Source organism: Cervus elaphus, chromosome 31, assembly GCF_910594005.1.
Source record: "Cervus elaphus chromosome 31, mCerEla1.1, whole genome shotgun sequence".
Taxonomy (NCBI): Eukaryota; Metazoa; Chordata; class Mammalia; order Artiodactyla; family Cervidae; genus Cervus; species Cervus elaphus.
In genome coordinates this window covers 48,344,489-48,367,175 of record NC_057845.1, presented here as the reverse complement: position 1 = coordinate 48,367,175, position 22,687 = coordinate 48,344,489, and the positions used below count along the sequence as shown (strand labels likewise).

The 22,687-nt window shown below is 39.3% G+C and overlaps 1 protein-coding gene across 3 annotated transcripts in view; it reads right to left on the bottom strand.

Moving 5' to 3' along the window:
- The window catches only part of ALCAM (activated leukocyte cell adhesion molecule), a 214,884-nt gene extending 199,547 nt beyond the window's left edge, over positions 1-15,337 (bottom strand). For 2 of the 3 annotated variants that reach the window (XM_043892846.1, XM_043892847.1), the window contains exon 1: positions 14,560-15,265. In XM_043892846.1, coding sequence (XP_043748781.1) covers positions 14,560-14,632 — 73 coding nt within the window. In that variant the 5' untranslated portion in view covers positions 14,633-15,265. Of the gene's footprint in view, positions 1-14,559 lie in introns of all 3 variants that reach the window. The other variant, XM_043892845.1, reaches the window with a different exon arrangement.
- Between the last annotated feature and the right edge of the window lie 7,350 nt (positions 15,338-22,687).

Sequence of the window (22,687 nt, the reverse complement as noted above, 5' to 3'; positions counted from 1 at the left end):
ATATTGCCTGTGTGACTAACCAACTTCTAATGAAATCTTTTCTATCCTGTTTTTGCCATAATCAGGAAAATGCCCTGATCCAAAGTTTTAAGAATTCAAAACAGGAGAAATAAAAATATTACTGGTCATTTATTGCCTATTGAGGATGTGTTCCTACAATCTTCCTAGAAAAATTTAGTCTTAAAAACAAAAATAAATCAATTTAAATGCACTTCTGTATTTCTCTGGATGATCTTACTTTTAACGTTCAATGTCTATGGGAACACAGTTATTAAGGTTTTTATTTTATGTTAACCTGGATTGGCACCTGGAAGTAAAATTAGGCCAACTTTATTCCACTTCTTTTTATACTTCATTGCATAGCTTGGGTGAAAAAGTGAGAGAGTCAGTCGCTCAGTCGTGTCCGACACTTTGTGATCCCATGGATTATAGACCACCAGGCTCCTCTGTCCATGGGATTCTCCAGGCAAAAGTACTGGATTTGGCAGCTATTCCCTTCTCCAGGGGGTTTTCCTGACCTAGGGATGGAATCCAGGTATTCTGCTTTGCAGGCAGATTCTTTACCATCTTAGCCACTAGGGAAGCCTGTAGCTTGGGTAAAGTGTGGAAAATATTTCTTTTTAAGAACCATAATTCAGGAGATTAGCCATTCTCTAATTGAATTTCTAAAAGCCATTGAAAAATTATCCCCGTACAGATATTCATATGTTTTATATGAATATATATATCTATATATATATAAATCATATATATATATATAGGCTTTATTAAGATTTCTAATTTTACTTAATGTATTTATTCAATCTTCATATATGTATGGGGGATATGGTGTGTATCAGTAGACACTGAGTAGGAAAAGAGATTAAGACATAGCCCCTGCCTCCAGAACATAAAAATCCTCTAAGGTAGAGAGAAATGAGTAAACAGGCATTGGGCAATAGAGGAAATTAGCTTTAGAACTAAAGAGAGCATACACTTTAGGGCAATCAGGGAAGAATTTCTGAAGAAGATGGCATCTAAACTGTGTCTGAAGGATGGAGATGCCAGTTATTTTTCAGGCAAAGGGATGGTGATGGAGGAGGGCAGAGAGAGAACTCTGGAATAACACAGTGACATGAATAACAACACAGGGTCAAAAAAGTCATGGCACACTTAGAAGTATGACTGGAGCACAGATTTCCAAGAAAGACTGTGTCAAGAAATGCATGAAGGACCTTAAATGTTACACTTAGAAGTTTGTATTTTATCTTTACAGTAACAGAAAGCCATTGAAGTATTTTAAGCAGAACAGTAGCAAGATTCTTTCACATCTTAATTTCATTTTAATGGCAGATAGAAGAGGTTGGAGGGGTGCTAGACTGAAGTTTGGGAAAACAGACTGTTTATTTTTTTTACTTCCTTAAAATTGCTTATGATCACTACTCTATTGTACTCTGAATCTAGAGTCTACATAAATCTGTCTTAAGCACATACACATTTTCTTACTCTTAAATTACCTCTGGCCAACTTACAAGAATGACCTAAAACAACAATACACTTTCAGACGCTGTGAACTAAAGTCTACAATTTTAGCTTTAATTTTACCTCTAAATTTAGACCACAATGCAATTATGTTTCACTATCAGACAAGAATTGTGTCATAATGAATATGGTACTAATAATTAATGGATTAAAGCCTAGGCATTTGTGAATGACTTATTTGTTTCATATAGCAAATAAATTCAAAGTTAATGACTAATAAATAACATCACTGCCATTCATAGTCTGCTTCTTGAGTAGAGAAAAAAGGTGGACTGGGGAGGAGCTACAGCTGTCAGTTTTTTAATTTGAATAACCTGAGACCTCTCTTTTTCATGTGTTATATTAGTGGGAGTAAGTTGGGTTTATAATCATATTTGGGGGAAGTTAGAGATTAACTGAATTTAAATATTTCAGTAATATTAACAATGTACTGAGAGCAGATTATTTGACAATCACACTACTGAATGAGCTTGTCCCTATTGCACACATCATTAGAGAAGAGGATTAAACAGTTTGCCCAAAGTCACCCAGCTAGGAAGGTGAAGAGTGGAGATGAGGTCTCAAAACCACTCAGTTTGCCTCCAGAAGCCACACTCTCAAAACTCTAATCTAAACAGAAAGAAAGCTAAATCAAACAAGCACTTACTTCAAAGAAGGCTTAAAACCATAATGAATAAGTTACAGGCCTCAATCCCAGGCTGCTCCACTAGCCCTGCCAAGAGAGCACATGTCTAACTTTAATTTATGAAATGTTTAAAAGATGTCTCTCTCTGTGTTGGTGATTCTTACACGTACTGGGCCATTTCTTTAACTGATGGCATTTTTTAAATAAATTAGGAGGTCTGTGTATAGAATCAGGCAACTTTCTGTAGAACTCATAATTTCTGTTTTGAATAAAAAGTAAACAAGAATCATTTTAAAACCTTTTTTCTTAATTGGGCCTCCAGCAAAAGTTATTGATTACTACTGATTCAAACCTATATAAATTTTTCTAGATCAATGTATAATTTTGAATCTTAGAATTTTTAAGATCTTAGAAATCATAAGACAATACTTCCATGACAAAAGTGAACCCCAGAAAAGGTAAATGAATTGTCAGGGTCACACACAAGTGACAGACTTCAACTTAGATTGAAAATATAGTTGGAGCTATCTAAATCAAGGGGATATTTGGAAAAATAAAAAAGTGGGAAAGATACGAGTATAGGCCATTTGCACATAGACATCTATAATCACTGGGTTAAAAATCTAGGCAGAGTGTGAAAAATACCAGCTATTTTTCCTCTTCTACTCCATTATATAACTGTCTTATTTAACAGATACCACAAAAGTAATATCAAAATATTCATTATTTTATCATTGGAAATAAACTTATCCTTTGATGCCTTGCTGTATTAATTTGAAGTATGCTTCTCAAGAGTATACCTACTTTAATTTCCTCTAGTGATTTATTATTCAAAGGATATAGAGAACTAAGAACTAGGGTTTTAAAACATATATTATGTGCAGAAGCACTTTTTGAATTCTATTAATAAGAGGAAGATATTGTTCAATTTCAAAAATATCATTAATATGAAAATTACAAATTTTTAATAATTTCATTATTAAATTAGAGGTCACCAGAAAATCATAATAAATAGAAGCATCCTACAGTACTCACAAAAGTAAAGTAGTGGAGCTCCCTCTATTGAATTATGGTTGAGAAAAGCATCTTGTATTTAAAATCATAATTTTACCTTCAAAACAACTCTATTATAATATTGTAAAACTTTTCCCTTTCTAAGCTCTACTTTTCAACTTATAGAAGCACATATGCAATATCAATTTCTAAGAATAGTATTATAAATTGCTTATGTCTTTATAATTTTACAAAGTGTTATTTTTCTTTAACGATTTTTGTTTGCAGGAAATTACATTTTAAGGCTGCGATTTTCAATTTGTGTTTTCCTTTTGTTTTCCTTGAGTTTGTAAAACTGAAAAGTTACTTGACAGATACTGGGACTATGATATGTCCTAATAAGAATAGGAATTCCAATTTTGTTATGGAAACTCAAAAATGTACTTTAATGGAACTAAATATATCTTCCAGCCAGTAAAGTGAGGTATTTCACAGATTTTTCTGTTACAAATAAACTGACACTTATTATAATATTATGAATTCTGAAAAACGTGATTCATAATGATTATTATTGGTTGAGAGTCCACTTTGTGCTAGGCACTGAGTCATGCACTATGCATTCATTACCTTCTTGAATATTCACATCAAGTGAACTTGATAGTATTGTAATCCTCGTTTTACAAACGAGAAGATAAAGGCAAGAGACAGTAATCAAACTATTGTTCTGATCCAGAGCCCAAGCTCTTGAGCTCTTGTGCAATGGAATATATGCTATGTACTGACAGTCTGTGAAATCTGTAAGCAGTGACAGTCTACAAAAATTAAGCAATTATTTTTTAATACCACTGAGGTATAGCCACAGTGTACACACACACACACAAAATCACTACTCAGGTAATTCAAATCCTTTTTAGTTCAATATTGAGGATCATTTCTAGAAAATGATAACCTCCAAACCATACCTGGAAACTCTACTCTTTTTACTGTTTTATCATTTATTTTAGAAAGAAGACATACTTATCAGCAAAGAGAAAAACAGCTGAGTTGATGCAGGTTTTGTTTTAATAAACATATTTATTTGCCATTCCATTATGATCAGAAAAGCAGTTTTATCATATACTAATCAGTCATTTCTAAAGGAAATTTTCTATTTGAGAATTAGATTATGATACACTGGGGTTGGGCTTCATAGAAGATTAATCCAACAGGGTAAATCCAAGTATATATTACATTTTACTCTTAGATCTGATATAAAAAGCATTATTCATTATTCATATTTTGCTCATCTCTGCAAAAATATAAAACCTATGCCTTATGACCAACATAAACATTTTTCTTAGAAAGTGTCATACCTATCACCAGGTAAAGAAAAATGCCTACAGAATGAAGACCATAAGTTTGGATATTTAAAAGTAAATGCTAGGCAGAAATTGCTTTATTCATAAAATTACAGTATGTACATACAGTAAGTCCATTATGAGCGCTTGTTGCCTTTTAAAAATATCTCTTCAGCATATACTTGTTGGAAACTTCATGTATATATTTTATGGTTTCTCCACATAAAAGTGATTATTAAATTATACTTTACTCATTTCCATAGTTGGAAAATTACAGGGTGGAAACATATGTAATAGCACTGATATTTTTTATAAACTTATGGAAGATGGTATTTTTATCAGCTCAAAAAAAACTTTGACAATCCTGTTAAAACAAACTTGGAAGAACTGTTCAAAATATGATTTACTTAAAAATGAGGTCTATTCAGTAAAACTTATTAAATAGGGTTTAGAAAATGGCGTTAGTGAGAACACCCACAAATGTGTATTGTATCCACAATGAACTAACATGAATATTTGGAAACCACTTGTGTAATGAAAAGCATTATCAACTACTCTTAAGGTTCACATCTTGCTCCCTCTTAATCCACTGCTTCAGTTAATCTCATCCCACAGAGTATGAGTCTTCTAAAATGGAAAAAAATATGGCTTATGATTATATGGTTTATGTTCTAAAAGTTACCCATCTTATGTGGAAATAGCAATGATAATAATTCATAATAAATGCACTTCTTTCCTGCATTTGTGGCTCCAGGGTCATGACTGCGCATGCACACACCCTCCTGTATATTGGGGCTTCCCAGGTGGCTCAGTGGTAAAGAATCAACCTGCCAATGCAGGAGACACGGGTTCAGTCCCTGGGTGGGGAAGATCTTCTGGAGAAGGAAATGGCACCCCACTCCAGCATTCTTGCCTGGGAAATCCCACGGACAGAGGAGCCTGGCAGGCTACATTTCATGGGGTCGTTAAAAGAGCTGGACACAACTTAGGGACTAAACAACAACTCCTGCATATTCAAGTTAGACATCAAACTGTCTAGAGTTTTCCCTTACATAAAGATGTGTGCCAATTATTCCTGTAATTCTCACTTTTCCCACAGGCTCTAAATAAATAAGAATTAACATATTATCCTGGCTTTTTAAAAGTTATAGTAATAGTAGAGGAGAAGTAAGGGTAAGGTGCATCTGCATATACCTTTGTTGCAATTAAAGATATGTCCCTGCATGCTAAGTCGCTTCAGTCATGTCCGACTCTTCACAACACTATGGACCATAGCCCTCTAGGCTCCTCTGTCCATGGGATTCTCCACACAAGAATATTGGAGTGAGTTGCCATGTTCTCCTCCAGGGGACCTTCCAATCCCAGGAATCAAACCCAGGTCTTCTGAGGCTCCTGCACTGGATTCTTTACTGCTGAGCTGTAAAGGCAGATTCTTTACTGCAGAGCTGCTGAGGAAACTTCTCAAAGATACATATTTCATTTTTAAATAGAGATATAATTGACATATATTTGTTTTAGGTGTACAACATAATGATTTTATAGATGTATATATTGCAAAAACCATCAACCACAATAAGTTTAGTTAACCATCATCTCCATACATAGTTACAATTATTTTCTGTGATGAAAACTTTTAAGATCTACTTCCTTAGCAACTTTCAAGTATATAATTCAGTATATGTTCTTTGAACTGTAATTATTAATAGAATCTCTTTCTAAATGTAAAATACATATATTCTTTGACTCAACGATTTCACTTCTAAGATATTTTCCTGCCAACATAATTGATCTTATGAACAAGAACCAGTATTAAAATGTCCACCACCATATTGTCTGTAATAAAGATTAGGGAAAAATCGACATTTCCAAGAACTGGGGAAATGGTTAATTATGGTATGCATAATAAACTCCAATACACCATGTGAAAAAATGAGGTAGAGATGTGCTGATATTAGATATTCTCTTATTCTCCAAAATGTGCTTCTAAATGAAAAAGGAAAAGTACAAAATGGTATGTAGAGTATGTTCCCCCTAGGTATTTTTATTTTGTTTTTTAAAATTTTTTTTCCCCTAGGTATTTTTAAAGTGGAGAAAGTATACATGCAAATATGTGTTAGTATACAAGAATTTGAATAAAATCAAAGAGATCCTCTGCTGAACCCCACAACTGGTAAGTAAATTAGAGAAATTACAAAAAAGAATCTGAACAACGTCAAGGAATTCCTGGTTACCTCTAGGAGTGAGAACCATATTCCTTCTCCTTAGTGTATTCACTCATCTCATTCCTTCAGTTCATATCTTCTGCTTAATTATCTCTCAACTTTAGATATCACTTCCTGAAAGAACCTTTCTGATTTGTTTTCCTAATCTCCAGACCAAATTTGGCCACACTGGTGTAAAATGTTCTTTATGCATCCTTGTAGTACTTAGCAAAAGTTCTATCCAATAATTATATAATTAGCTGAGTTATGTCAGTTTCCCAGAGAGAACATAATTTCTTGACATGAAGGACTTGGCTATTTAGTAGCTAGTTTATTACGGTATCCCCAGCACCAAGCTCAATCCTTTGCACATACTGAACACAATTTGAATGCTATTATATATGCTGAATGGTTAATTGACAAGAGTTTTAATTAATTTTGGCTTGGTTATACTTAGGCAAGTAGCTAAGTACTTTTAAGGTTCTTCATAGCTCTAAAACCTTGAACCTATGGGTCTAAACATACATCAAACTAAAAACATCGTTGTCCCCAAAAATGGTGGTTAAGTCTCTTTCAAATTTTACTTTTCTTTACCTGTATCTTCCTCTATCTTAGCTGTCAACAGAAGAACTGAAGAAGATGGAAGTCTCAGACACCTTCTCAGTTTCCCAGTAACCCCTCTTCTACCACATTTTATCTTCTGATCATGAATTGCAGGCCTTTAACCCTTCAGTCTCTCTCTCCGCATACACATACACACACACACATACACAGATTAAACTTGCCATGATTTTATTCCAGGGGAAAATTAAGTTTGAACAGTGGGCAACAATATTCTTATTGGACACTGCTCTACAATATGTGAGCTCCTATAATATTTTGTGCCTAATAATCTGGAAAAGAAGGGTGTAAACTGTGGATATGGAGTTAAGGATCTGTAGGAAGGACCCCTGTTACTGCCACACCCCTCACTACTATTGTGAGAGGTAGACTGATTGCAAAAATAATACTAACCCTCTCTCCTGGTCTTTATCAACCCCTTTAGCAAAGTGATTTTAGCTCCTTCCATTCAATAAATAGAGATGATTTCCCCACCCTTGAATTTGAGCTGGGCTTGAAATTTGTCTTTACAAACAGAATGTGGCAGAATGGTTTTCCAGAAGACTTGCACACTTCTGCCTTCTCTCAGAATCCGGCTTCCATCAAGAGAACTAGCCTATGGAAGCCAATCAGAAAATGAAAGACTATGGAAAAGAATTAATTTTTCCTGAACAACAACCAGTTAAATCTCAAATGCAAAGCTACATAGGCTGACCCACAGCAGACTACAGTAGAATGATATGGAACTAAAACCAAAAAGCACCCAAATGCCCAGTCTAAATTGCCAAACTGAAAAATAACAAACTACATAAGACAGTTGCTGTTTTAAACCATTATATTTTGGAGTACTTTATTATGTGGCGTAGTTACCTGACACACTGTGGTTCAAAATTTTAATAAGAGTAGCAAGACTTCTTTTTGTTTTTTGCTTGATTTGGAGCTAGAAAACCAGAAACCTCTCAACTATTAGGGAAAGTACTTAAGAATATGCTGATAAGAGTTTTAGCCGCAGTGTCCAATGCCCTCTCCCTTCAATCTATCCTATTAATAAGGACAAATCTATGCACCCTTTAACTGTGTGCTTAGATAATACCCTCTCACATTTCCCACCTCCATTTGCTCTTGGAGTTTTCTGTATATCTGAGACCCTCAGAGACAGATGAACCAAACAACCTGTAAGTAACCAATTAGGAATAGTCAGTCTTGACACTGACTGTCCTGGCCTTGTTGTTGGCTGTTGCAAGTCAGGTTACCATATCTAGCTGATGGAACTGTAGCTCACATGTACAAAAAGGCTCGAAACCCTCCTTCAATTGGATAGATATCCTTGGTAATTTATTATTAGATCGAAATTGACAGTGGAGTTACTGAGAAACTTTACAGAACAGAATGAGAATTGTGCAGCTGGCTAAGAAAGGATTTCAGAATCAAACTGAAATAGGCCTTCCCTAGATAACACCATGGCTAAGTATAGCTCTCAGGTGAATTTCAAACACCACTACTCTCTTGGCATCTCAGGTCAATTTGATTTCCACTCCAATCCATGGAATCCTTAATGTTTCACACATACTACAATATTCAGGGGTTCCAGCCATAACCTTATATCTCTGTCGAACTTGACATTAAAGAAACATATAACCCCTTATTGATACTTCTCTGTAGCTGATACTTAAAATAAAAAGGTTAGAAATAAGCAGTGTGTCAGGATGAGGAATGCCTTAACTGTAGTATTCTAACTTAAGTATTCTAAGAAAGACACATAGACAGTCAAGTCATTAATAATTATTGTGACCATATAATTTGCCATCCAAACTGCACTTCTGAGAGTGAAAGGGTGCCATTAATAATTGAATAAACCAGGCATAAACCAGGAATGTCTTGGATCTACCATGATGTATGGGTCATGGAGTGACAGAGAACAGAGTTTTAGGGAGGAAAAAAGGCAGGGAAGCAAGCCAGAGAAACTGGACAGCTGTCTAATTTCTGATTAGACTTTTCTCCCACAATTTCATTTCATTATATTGCAATACTATGAATTCTTATGGAGAAGGAAATGGCAACCCACTCTAGTACTCTTGCCTGGAGAATCCCATGGACAGAGGAGCCTGGTAGGCTACAGTCCAAGGTCACAAAGAGTCGGACACGATTGAGTGACTTCACTTTCACTTTCACTTTCATGAATTCTTAGAAGGTCAGACATAGTCATGTTCATTGAAGTACCTCAACTCAAAGTTGAATTATGTAATCCTTTGATTAGAAATTTTTGGATTTTGCACAACTCTGATTGCCCCTTGAATAGAATAGATAATTGAGAACTGACTGGATAAATAAAAGAGGAAGCACTAAAAGCTAATTTCATTCTTGGAACATACACTACAATAATGGGATCTGATAATAGGTTACCATAAAACAATTACTGAATACTACAGCACATTTGGAACTAGTCCTAGCTGAAATATATATGGTATTCTGTCTAATACGTTTGGGGGAGAGAACATAAATTTTGTTATTTAAACAGAGAAATTAGCTGGATGAAAATATCAGTAACTACAAATATATGATATTTTGTACACTATAGGGATACTTGTAATAACTGTAGGATTTAACCTTATCAAAAGCCAATAATATCCTTTTTTTAGATATATTTTAGTCTTGGCTTTGTTCTCCACAGGAAAAGGAAACTTCTGCCCTAATAAAAAAGTAATGAGAAATATAAATGGACATTTTTCCAGTCTTTTTCAATCTGTATTGAAAATCAAAAGGAGCTGATATCCAAAAGTAATAATCAAATAAACATTAATTCATCACTTACCACTCCCAAGAAAATTTTCTTTAGTATTCCAATAAGTTAGTTCAATTCTTAATATGCTACATAAAATCATGTGTGAGAAATAAAATGGGCCTTTGTGAAAATCTAACAATTAAGAATAAAATTAACACTTTGAGGGAAATTAAAGTTTCTGTGTATACACACAGGCAGAGTTACTCTTTTATCATAGCTGCACCTATGTTGCTCTCCTGTATATTTGGGATACACATTGCATGTGTCTACTTGAGTGAATTGTTCCAGAGAGCTAGAACTCTTTGATGATGTTTTATGTGAAATAGATGACTAGAACAAAAAGAGGTGTGTTTGGGAATATAAAACAAGGTAATTATAAAGCATTTAAAATATTATATGACAAAAAGCTGCCATCTTACAGTAAGTAATGCTGACAACTTAGTGCTTAGTTTTACAAAGGCCTATATTTAGTGTCATGAAAACTTGAGTGCAAAAAGGGGGAAAAAAGAAAACATTTTTGCCTGTTTTTAATAAAAAGGTCAAAGTGATAATTAAGTGGAATAAATTTAAAAGTGTTACTCTATAAAGGATGTAATAAAAGTCTTAATATAGCATGTTTTACTTGAAAGATTCAAAATGCTGAGCAAGGGAGTTACTAATCTCACCAAAATCAGAATGATGCACTACACAGGGAGATAATTTTACAGATGGGAAGTAAAAAGGAGTAGAAAAATAACTTCCTCAAGGTTACAAAGTTCTTATGCAGCATAGCTACAAACTGAACACATGAGTACTAATACCAATATAAAGAATTTTTTGTTAACTTTTAGAAGTCTTAAAGTAGGTTTTTGTTGATTTTTTTTCTTTTTATTAAGTCAACAATAGAGAAGCATTTCTTCTAAATTTCTATTTTTAAAGACAAGCTAGTTTAGATTTTCTAAAAAGTCAGAAAAAGTTTAGAATCTAGTCATAAAAATATTTTGGATTTCTACAGATTTCAAAAATGACACAAAAGCATTATTATATTCTATTTCCTTCTGTATTGTACATTCAACTATGAAGCCAATCAAGTTTGTTTAGGAGCATTTTTAATGTGTACATATAAGACTTTGAACATATTAGCATAAACCATGACTTACAGTTTATTCTAGGAACTATATATGAAGTTTAACTACAGCCAGTCTTCCAGAAGGGATGGGCTGCAGTAAAGGGTTTTTCTGTTTTTTGGTTGTTTTGTTTTTTTTTTTAACAACCCAAAGCCTTTTCTGACTGTTGGGATCCCTTTTACCAGGAGAATGGAAGACTAATTCTATTATACAATTTTTAATAGTCTGATTCAGGCCCAGAGGAGTAAGCACAAGATATGAGTTTAAAAAGAAGGAAAAAAGATGGGAAACTAGCAAATGGGAGCCACTCACATTTTTCTAGTAATAGAATTTATAGGAATTGTGTCTGTCCACACTGTCTGAAAGCATTAGAAAAATACAATTGGAAAATGACTCTGCCTTGCCTAAATGAGCTTTTTACCTTAGGTTATTAGAAACAGAATTTTGAGCTGGCAGAGCTCTCAGCAGAGTCTCAGTCCACCCTTTTCCTCATATATGCGGATACTGAAGCCCAAGGATGGTGAAATGACTTGCTCAAGTGCCTGAAGGTAAATGGTCCTGAAACAAACCTAGAAAAGCAGTTTACTTTAAATAGTGCCCCATTAAATTATAAATTGCTATTGGATTAAATAAATCATCAAGGAAACAGCAGTATTACTGGCTTCTAAGCAGTTTGCAGTTTTGAAATTATAAATTTTAATAGTCCCACGTGAGGTAATCTGAAAGGACATTATTTGATGTTTTCCCAAGGCCTCTTGAGATAAACAGATGCATTCCGAACATAGTATTTCAGTGGGGGGGGGGGGCAGCTTCAAGGGTGCTTATGTTTTGGAATGAACCTTATATCAGTGAGCAATTCAGAAACATTGCAGAGAGGAGCGCGCACAGATGACCCAAGAGAACAGATAGTTAATTACAGGACCCCACCTTCCTGTAAATAACCAAGGAAAGCCTTTTTAAAGGCAATACAAAATGTCACCACAGGCTGACGCTCTTTCTACGAGAATAATGAGATTCTTGCTCCCTCAGATGCTGAACACATACTTCATCGCCTTTATCGCCGAATTCATTTTCCGTGGTTCATAGGTAATCCTCCCCCTCCCTTCAAAACAGACTACATACCATGCCTACAATATATTGATTTCAATGCTATATAGTGACTATAGACGGGAAGACCTGCAGGGGCAGTTTCACAAACTCTAGGTTTCTAAACACACTGTCAAAACGGCTCCGGAAATGACGGGCTGCACGCGGGGCAGACAGTTAGTCCCTTCGCCTAAGCCAGCTACTGGCACTGCACCCCCACTGGGCTCGGCTGTGCTGAGGGATCCGAAGGAGGCGCACTTGCCGTCCAAGACTTGCGTCCAGAGTCTGGACATGGCGGTTTTAGTGTCATAATCCTTTCTTTCAAAACACACATGCCGTACGGAGAATCTGGAGCATATGTCAGCCGGGTAAATTCAAGGAAAGCACCGATCTGAGCATCCGAGCCTTCTGACCCGCAGATCAGTGGCGGGTAGGCAGCGGTAACGGAGCCCTCCTGGGCTGGCTGGAAGCGCGCAGTCGCGTGTCGGAGAGAAACGCGAGCTTGCTGAGCCAAAAGAGTCGCCCCAAGATCCGAAAGAGGAACCTCTCCCTTTATAGCAGTTACAAGTGCGGAAAAACCTGTCCTCCGAGGTGGCCCAACTGAAAATAAATTCCAGCACTGAAAAGGAAACTGGGCGTGTGCATGTGGTCCGGGGGGGGGGGGGGGGGGTGTAGGTGAGATTACATTCTCAAGGTGCCCAGGGGGTTAAAACCAACTGTAGGCGTGTGGATCTTTGCATTTTACAAACTACAGCCACTCCCTCCTCTCCCCTCGGCTCCCGAGTGAGTGCCCTTCCTTCCCACACCGGACACTGGGATCTGGAAAAAGTGAGATCTGTACTGTGCCTGACCCAAGGGGGTCTCCCCATCCTCCCTCCCGGGTGTTCTCGCCCCACCCCACCAGCTTTCAATCCGGTTCAACTCTGGCTTCACACTCGCAGCCCCAGAACCCTGTCACAGACCCCTCTTTCTCTTCCTCAGAACAGCAGGTGAGCTCATTGCTTCAACTAGAAATATAACTTTAAAAGAGACCCGATCTGGGGAGGGCACCCACCTCCCGCGTACCACCACCACTAACACACACAGCGGCGGCAGTTCACCAACACCAGGGATCTTCAGGCTCTAACCCCCAGCCTCACTCTTCCCTCCTTTCCTGGGAGAGATCCAGAGGCTTTCAAACCTCTGCTTTGACCTGAGCTGGCCAACAACTCAAGGTATGTGCAGAAATAAAAGATGCGAAAAGCAAGTGAGTTTTCCTTTGATAAAAACTAAAGCAAGGAGCAAGAGGACAAACAGAAGCCAGAATAACAGGAAGTAGGAGTTTTATCTTCAACTGTCTAGGAGGGGCTACAGATCAAAACTTCAAAGGGAGAAAAGAATGTCCCCCCAAATCCTCAAGTCAAGGGAAAAATTAACCTGCTGGTCTGTCAAGCGACTGCGAGCACGCGGAACGCCCTGGGAGGATCAACTCCTGTCAGCCACCCAGCGGGTCTCGAGGATGACAGCGCCAGGGGACGTCCCCAAGGGTGAGGAAAGGGATTCCCAGGCGAGATATATTAGTTGTTGGTTGGGTTTTTTTTCCCCCCTTATGAGTCTCAGTACAGAACTGAAAACTGAGGTCGGATCACGGGTCCTGACCAATCCTCAGCCCCCTCACTAAGGGCGCACAGACCTGGCTGCGGACTCCAGTCCAGGCTGCGTCCTTTGCCCGCCGTCACCCCCACCCTCACAACCCACCCAGACAATGGACGAAGGGGCTTCCAAGCCGCGGCCGGAGCTTTTCAGCGGTTCCAAAGAGGAAAGCCCTCCCTTCCTTTCTTCACCTCTCACCCAGGGGAAGTTACCAGGGGATTTATCACGAAAAAGCGCGAGTTATTGCCTCTGAGAGCTAGGCGAAAGGAAAACTGCCCAGAGCGCAGTGACGTGGACTTTGATACCCGAGGGGTTGTCAGAGGGCGAGAGCTCGCCACCCAGGCGGGAGCCGCATGGGGGAAGGGGAGAGAACCAGACGAATCTTGCCTGCGGGCCCCCTGAAGCCCCGACCCCGGCCGCACCCAAACTTCCTGGAGATTTATCCAGTGCCCCCAGTCGCTGCCCCAACTTGAGCCAAGCGATCGAACTCAAACATGCGGCACAGGTGAGGGAACCCAGGGCCAGCTCTGTGCCCGCACCGCCGGTCCCTTACCTCCCCCATCTGCCTGGGCGCGCCGCCCAGAGGGGTGGGGGGCCCGAGGCCCGGGCCCGGGCCCTAGGAAGCTGACCCCCGGTCCAGGCCGCCCTGGGGCTGCTCCGAGGCCCCTGTTCTTACCTGGCCTAAGGACAGCAGCGGAGATCAAGAGGCAGAAGACCAGACGGCAGGAGGGGGCCGCCTTCGAAGCCATATTCCTCCTCCTCGGGGACCACCGACAGAGTCCGCGCCGCAGGAGGGGGCGTCGTCCCCGGCCCCGCGCGCTCGCGCTCCGGACGCTGGGGGCAGAGGCTTCTCCCCGACACACCGCCCTCTGGGCTGTGGCGCTGCACCTTCCCGTCTCCGCCGCCCGCAACTTTCCACCACGCAGTGGCCCAACTCCTCCCGCCTCCCCTCCCACACCCGCCCTCGGCCCCTTTGGCCGCTCCTCCCGGGGCCGGCGACCCTCTCTTCCCGGGAGACACTTGAGTAATTCGGAAAGGTATACGTGGTTCTTTTTAGCGGGTCTGTTGTTTTCCTTCTCTTGGAATAATAATAATGGCAGTGGCAGTGTGCATAAAAAGCCCGGTGTTAGGAAAGAACTGCCGGGGGTGGCAGCCGAGGGGCGACAGGTCCCGGCGGTCTCCTCAGGTGGCAGCGGCGGCGGCGGCGGTAGCGGCGGCAGCGGCGGCAGCGAAAGCAGCGGCGCCGGCGGCGGTCTCTGGGCTGCTCTGAGTGGAGGGACTGGAAGGCGTGTGTAAGCTGCCGCTCTCCTCCTCCCTTCGCCCTCCCTCTCTCCTCGCAGCTCCCCGCTTCGCAGGAGGTACAGCCAAGCGCAGGTGGTAGGAGCGGGATCCGCAGCCTAGAGGCGCTGCAGGACCAAGTCCCAGGCTGAGGCGGGATCTGGAACTCCTCTGGGAAGTCGCGCGCGCCGCCTCCTGGAGCCCCCAAGTGGGCGGGGCATTTGAGTGGCTCCGCCCCGGGGCCACGCCCGCCAATAGGAAGCGGACCCAGAAGCAGCCGGCTCTCGGTAGGGCCTCAGAGACCGCCACTTGCAGTGTCGTTACCAGAACTGCGTTCAGACCTAGCTCACTTCACACTGCCCACGCAGCTTCGCAGCGGTTCAGATTGCCCCCTGTTTGCCCCCAGACGCCAGTTCACTGACTCACTCCTCAGGGACTTTTCGGCCGTGATATCGCAGCCTGCTTCTTCTGTAAAAGGAATACTAGGGCAGGGAGGTGGGGGTACGGACCTCGCCAGGGGCTCTCACTTTGGGTCCAAATTGGGGGGAGGGGAGCAAAAGAGGGAGGGAGGGACTGGAGGAGGTGGCTAGGGTGGGAACTTGCCTCCGAGAAGTTAAAATGAACGGCTACTGATTGGCGGGGTGGGGGGAGCAACTCATTAGGCTGAGTCCTTCTACCCGCACCCTCCCCCCCCCACCCCCCCATCCCCGCCACGGGCCCTTCTCGCACACACCTTTTGCAGGCTGATCGCTTGGGTCGACTGCCCAGTTGCAAATAGAAAATATTTACTCTTTCCCGGGGGAAATTAAATCAGGAATTTCTAGATCCATACTTCGTCACACAGATTTTCCCAATGTCTGCAAAAGCCAGAGCGTGTGTCTTTTTTTATTTTGAATTAAGCGGCGGCTTTAAGTTACAAACAGAAATCTTCAAGTTACTCTAACAGCCAAGCTTCTTTTCCGTTTCAGAAAAGCCAGGCATGCCGGCAGATGGACAGGCTTCTCCGGCAATTTCTAAAGATTAAACCACCTCCCAGGCGGAACATTAGGAAGCTGTGCTGCTTTCAGATCAGACAGAGAGCATGAAGGAATATTTTCCTCTAGAACACCTGGGTGGAGCTGTCGAAGCCCTTAGTGGCTCTAAATCCGGGATGTGGGATCACAACTCTCATCCACGAAGCATAATAAAATCTTGGTCCCAGAACCACTTCGCCAAGGCATTGAATAGCCTTCTGTGCATCACAGGGTCACCCCTGTGTGAGGCTAGTCTGCAGAAGAGAATGTCAACTAGCAATCTTCACATACTGCGCTTTCATCAGAAGGCTTGAGTCACCAGCTAGATGGGGATGAGCGGAGTTGTGGCAGGAGAAATAATAAAACAAGAGGGAGCACGGTCGCGTGTGCACACACAAGTCTTTGAATTCTTTTTCTTTTCATGCTGAAATCTCTAAGCTCCGTCTTCCGCTGTGATTTTTATGATAAAGGCTGCCAGTCTTGTGTTCCTGGTTCTTCTTACATTACACTCACAGTATTCTAGAGTTCTTATATTTTTTTCCTCTCTAAATAAGTAGTTTCTCCCTCTTGGTTTTAACATGAACATTTCATTTTCACCTATGGACATACAAGAAGGCAAATGCTATGAGGCAAACACCTTTTAATTCAGTATTCCTTTTATTCAGTATTTATTAACTCAGTATGAGTTAAGTTTGACTGCATTGCTAGCATTCCGATGGAATCCTGTAGAAATCCTTTAGGGAACTGTTTCCCTTTTAACAGCAGTTCTAAGTAGCTTTACAGGGACAAATCATCTTAACTATATATTTAACCTCCACCCATCTCCCCCTCAACTCTCTCTATCTGATCCCCTTTATTTTGGGATGAGAGTTAATATAGCATAATTGTTAAAAAGTGGATCTGCAAAAGGCAGAGTGTTTGATTTGGGTTTTGACATTTATCAGCTGCATGATCTTGATGAACTCAACCTCTCTAAGCCTCAGTTTCCTTACTTGTAGAGTGGCAACAATAGTGCCAGCCTTGTGAGATTGCTCTCATGATTAAAGGAAATCACACAAATAGCTGGCTAGGCACAGTAGAAGGAGCTTGGGCTTTAGGGAGCAATAAGAGTCTAGTTAAAACTCCTGTTCTGCACAAGTGAGTGACCTTGAGCAAAAGTCAGTCTCATCATCAAAGTGTGATGACACGTCAGAGGGCCACCTTCAAAGATGTGCAGCTAAGTTGGATCAGAATACATTCTATAAACTGAGCATGCTATACATACGTACATTTAGAACAAGTATGATTGTATGTAGTGCTCAGTTGCTCTAGTATTCCTTTTAGGGAGGAATTTGTCCTATCCTAGGAAAATACCTTAACATGCCACTTGGAGCAGTAACTCCAAAAGTTATTAGTCATCTATAGCTAAGGTCTCAAAAGTGATGGTGAAACTACTCTATATTAAATCACATAAGAAAAGCAAAATGAGAAAATACAAAATAATAAAAATAAGAATTTGGTAGGGGAGTGAAGACAGAGATGCTGAGAAAAGAAGGGACCAAAAAAAAAAAAAAAAAAGAAGGGACAATGACTAAGCCACACAATTCTAAACTGAAATGGTGGAAGACCTTTAAATATATTATAAATAACATTAATAACAGTTATTAAACACTTACTTTTTGTTAGGCTATTCTAAACAATTTATATGAATTAGTGGAATAATCCCCCCTCAAAAAAAACCCTATGAAGGAGGTGCTAATATTGTCTTCATTTTACTCATGAAGAAACTGAAGCCCAGAGACATGAAGTAACTTTCCCAAGGTCACACAGTCATCCATGATTTATAGTAATGGTAATACTCAAGGGATTTTGATGTTAGAGCTTCATTTCTATTTGCTTGCTTATCACTATCCACTTCGTTTATCAGAAATGTGTAACAATAAATTTGACTTTTTTTGCTTGGGGGGTGGTGGTGTTGATTAAATATAAATTCCTTTATAGTCCCAAAGCTTTAATAAAGCCTCCTACCCTCAAATACATTTTCCTTGAAGAAATTAGTAAAGCAGTGCACCCTATCTGCATGAGCAAGGTACAGTGCATATGAGATGACAATACTATTTCTAGTAATTTAGCACAAGTAAGAGCTCAGAATTGGAAATAAGCTTGAAATGTAAGTTCCACTAAACAATGTAGTAGAGTATTTGTCCTTCACAATCTAAAGAATGGAGAGATGGAACCACTTTACCTAGTTCTTAACAGGAAGACCTTTTCCGGAGCATCTGGATCACAGTTGCTTTTGTTACAACCTAGAAAACAGTATTCCAATGATATTTACCAGTTTAGTCATGCATCAGAGCATCATAATGGGTACTTCTTATTGCAGGAAATAAAATGAATAATGTTCAGCCAGAGAAAAACATATTTCTTGTTACCTGAAACATGAGAAGCATTTTGCATCTCCAGTATAAAAGAATCCATCATCAGTCAGGACAGTAAGCCGAGAGCAGTAACAGCACAGTAGACAATTTTTCAGTTTAGAATCTGTTGAGATCAGTTCTCAGGATCCCAGAGGCTCAGGTCAGGAACTTTTGCCCCATCTGTACTAACCCATCAGTATGTCACAACACAGCTAGGTGGGGCATGTGAGTATTTAAAAAGTTGAAGTGATTTTTGCTTTGATCAATGTAAACAATTCCCCACTGGAGATGAAATTTCCCAAAGATAGTTTTGGAGCCTGGGGATGATTGTTACTTACCACCTTTGTTACAGTGTTTTGTGTGCCTTCCTAGCTTAACAAAAGATGTATGCAATTCAAGAGCATACAACCAATCTGACTCACTTTGTCCTCACCCCCACCTCCCAAACAATGAGTACACATTTCTGGCCAATACTTTGCAAATACATAGACTACTCCCTAAGCACGTAAGTATGAAGGATACGTAATGTGAAAGAGGTCTTTATAGAACAGCGACCCTGAAACAAACTTAATGGGAAGAGTGAAAAATAGAGATGAAAAGTGTTTCCACTGTGCCTTCAATGATTGGACTAATATGTTCTGGTACCAATTCCATCGTGTGGGGCTTTTTTTACATACCACCAAGGAATTCTTGGACCCTAGCTAAATGTTCTACAGTTCAACTTAATTCTGACAGTATCAGCCTGGTTATGGTCTTAACCAGATAGAAGAGATGCCTAGGGCAAGTTGTGTGGGAAGGAGAGCAGAGCTTCCTTGCTCTCTGAGCAGGCCTCTCTCCCCCAAATATCCAGCTGTTTACCAACCCAGAAGCTCTTGGAACCCAGTCCTTTCAAGTTTTTATGGAAGCTTCATTACATAAGCACCATTGATTACATTCTTAGCCATTGGTAGTTGAACTCACTCTCAAGTCCCACTCCCCACCCAGGAGGTCCAGAGGTGGGACTAAAGGTCTCACACTTTAATCACAGAGTCAGATCTCTTGGCAACCAAGAACCATCCTTAGGTGACCTAGGGCTTTCCAAAGTTACCTCATTAATATAACAAAAGATCCCCTTTCCCTCTCCTTATTTAGGAAATCCCAAGAGTTTTAGGAGCTGTGTGCCAGGACTCAAGACCAAATATTATATTTCTTAGTATCACATACAATATTACATCTAGGCAGACTAAGCTTTAGGAAAGGCAAAAAGAATGAGTCAAGTCCTAGTCACCATAGTGAAAACCTTGAAATATAAGCTGAGAAACTTAATCTACAGGAAGAAGAGTGTGGAAAAAATTATTTGTCATCAGTGAGAAGAAAACAGAAAGAGCCACGCTGAGAACAGAATCCTGACTAGTAAAGTTCTCCAGTGAGCAGGCAGGGAATGTGCAAGGGCCTTGCCTAATGCATTGATGAGAGAGATTGAAATAGATTAGACTGAAATGCTAAGTGGTATTTATATTAAGTCTAGAAAGATATAATTATTTTAAAGAAGTGCAGGGTTTACACAGATATAAGACAAAGCTCTGTTTCATTTCTGGACCCTAAAGCTTTTTAAGTCAATGATGCTTAAAATGACTCTAGACATGGACTGGGGAACAGAAGGGTATCTTTCCTTCTATAAAATTTTCTCTTGAATTTTATTGTTTAATTTTGATTAATAGTAATATAAGTCATCACTTGAATACAATTTTGTAACTCACATCTTCAATAACATTAGCTAATAAAGCTGTATCACTGGAGCTCAGGAGGGCAAAAACTTTCAAAGTCTATGGTAAACACTGAGTTCTTATTTCAGACCGTGGATCACTCAGTGTCTGGGTACAAAAAGAAATTCACAGCTTTTTCAATCAAAGCAGAGATCCACTTAGTCATTTCCTTCCTGTCTTCTACATGAGAAATGGAGAAAGAATCTAGTAAGCTCTCTGACTATGAAATATATACCGTTAACTATAAAACAGACGCCAAAACTCTTAGTGTATTGAACACTCGTAATTCATTAGTGATTTCACTAGGTGCATAAAATTTACTCAAAAATTATAACAGTCTGAGTTCATCCTATAGGTTGAGAGTGTCTCTTCCAAGGTCTTTATGTGTTTTCAACCTTTAACTGAAATATACCATTCTTTCAGTTTTGGGTAGTTAGAAAGTGACTAAGAGTGTAATTATTCAAATTTTTGATACCTCAAAAGAAGTTTCAGCCTGATTACCTCTCCAAAAATTCTGCAAACTTTTCTCCACTTGCTCTATCATATGTCTGCTGTGCTGTCCCTCAGTCATGTCTGGCTGGCTCTTTGCGGCCCCATGGACTGTACCCCGCCAGTCCTCTTCTACCCATCAAAGTTTCCAGGCAAGAATACTGGAGTGGATTGCCATGTTCTACTCGAAGCATATGCCTGCTAGCCATTGTGATTTATTATAGTTTCACTCAGAAATTCTGAAGAGAACAAATAATAACTATAGAAATTGGAAATAATGTATCTTTGATTTTCTAAAACAAATCATCATGGATTTAATGGACTTCCAGAAAACTGAATTAAATAAATATTAACTAGGCCTAGGTTATCTATACCATTTTTCCTTAAAATAATTAAGATAGTTGAGTTTACAGAAAAGCATTAAGATGAAATTCTTGCATAAATGTATTATCCCTAAGGAGTGATTTTTTTAGGAGTGATATTAATTAGCAAAAAAAGGTTAATAACACTGAATAATGTCTCATTGATTATGTAACATATGAATCTTATCATTTTAATGTTTCTTAGGGACTTACAAGCAATTGAGATGAAGAGTTTTCATTCTTTATTTAAATACAAACTTTTTTTTTTCTAATGTAGGCTTACTCTGAAGTCCAATTTCCTATTTCCCCATTTGATCCATTCAAACCACCTACCATATTCCCACAATGGGACCTTTGCACTTATTATTTCTTATCCTTGATACTCTTTAACCCAGTTATTAGTGTAGCTTACTCCATCATCTTTGTCAAGGTATTTGCTCAAATGTTACTGTCTCATTGAAGCTTTCCATGAACAACTGTTTAAAATTTCAGCCCCCAGCTCCAATACTCCTTATCTTCCTTTCATGTTTCATTTTTTTCTCTATCGACTCTATCACCATATAACATGATAGCCTGAAAGCTCAATGAGGGCAGAAATGTGTGTGTGTTTTATTTTCTGCTATATGACTAGAATAGACAGACACGTAGTAGGCACACAATACTACTTGACTGAATACATCAAATCACAAATAGTTGATGAATAATAAATTACTGTGAAAGGTAATTAATAAACTGAAGCAGGTGGGACTGCTTTTACTGAAGTTTGATAAAGCAGCCTGAAGTTTCACTTCCCCCTTTAGATACTTCAAAGCTTTTCAGCATAGCTAGGAAACCCACCAGGCCAGTGTAACTGTATCATAAGACAGGTGATGTAGTTGAGGTCCCAGGATCCAGAAGACTTTATCAAAATTTACACAGATATGGGTAAATATCACTCTTGCTTAAATGCAAAAGGACCACTTTCTGGCAGAGTAAATACACAAGATCCTCTGTAACTTTTAAGTTGAATAAACCAATATAAAAAAATATTTGGATGCTATCAGGTCTTATTAGTCAATTTTAAATGCAGGGTATTTAACCAATTTTTTTTTGGAACAGACGTTCTGAGTAAAGTTCTGTACAACATTTCACTAAGACATGATTACGGATGCAGTATCAATATTGCAAAGTCTAGAGGTGGCTCAGTAGTCAAGAGTTTAAGCCTCAATGTTCTTTATACTTTGTTCTTTACAGGGTACATTTGGCAAAATTATAATTCAGAGCAATGTATTCCGCAAACATAGATGATTCATAACCTATTCAGCTAACAGTGCTATAGGACAAATATTTAATTTAATTTAATGCCCAGCATTTTAACATTACAGGGAGGTGTTTAATGTGCTTACTTTTCTTTGTAAGGGCAAGAAATCCACTTAATAATTGTACCTCAAGGTGAAAGCTTAAGAGAAAACACAATACATTTTAAAACAGCTCTATAAGCTAGTGCAGAAGAAGATTTATAAACATGTATGTGCTTTCATT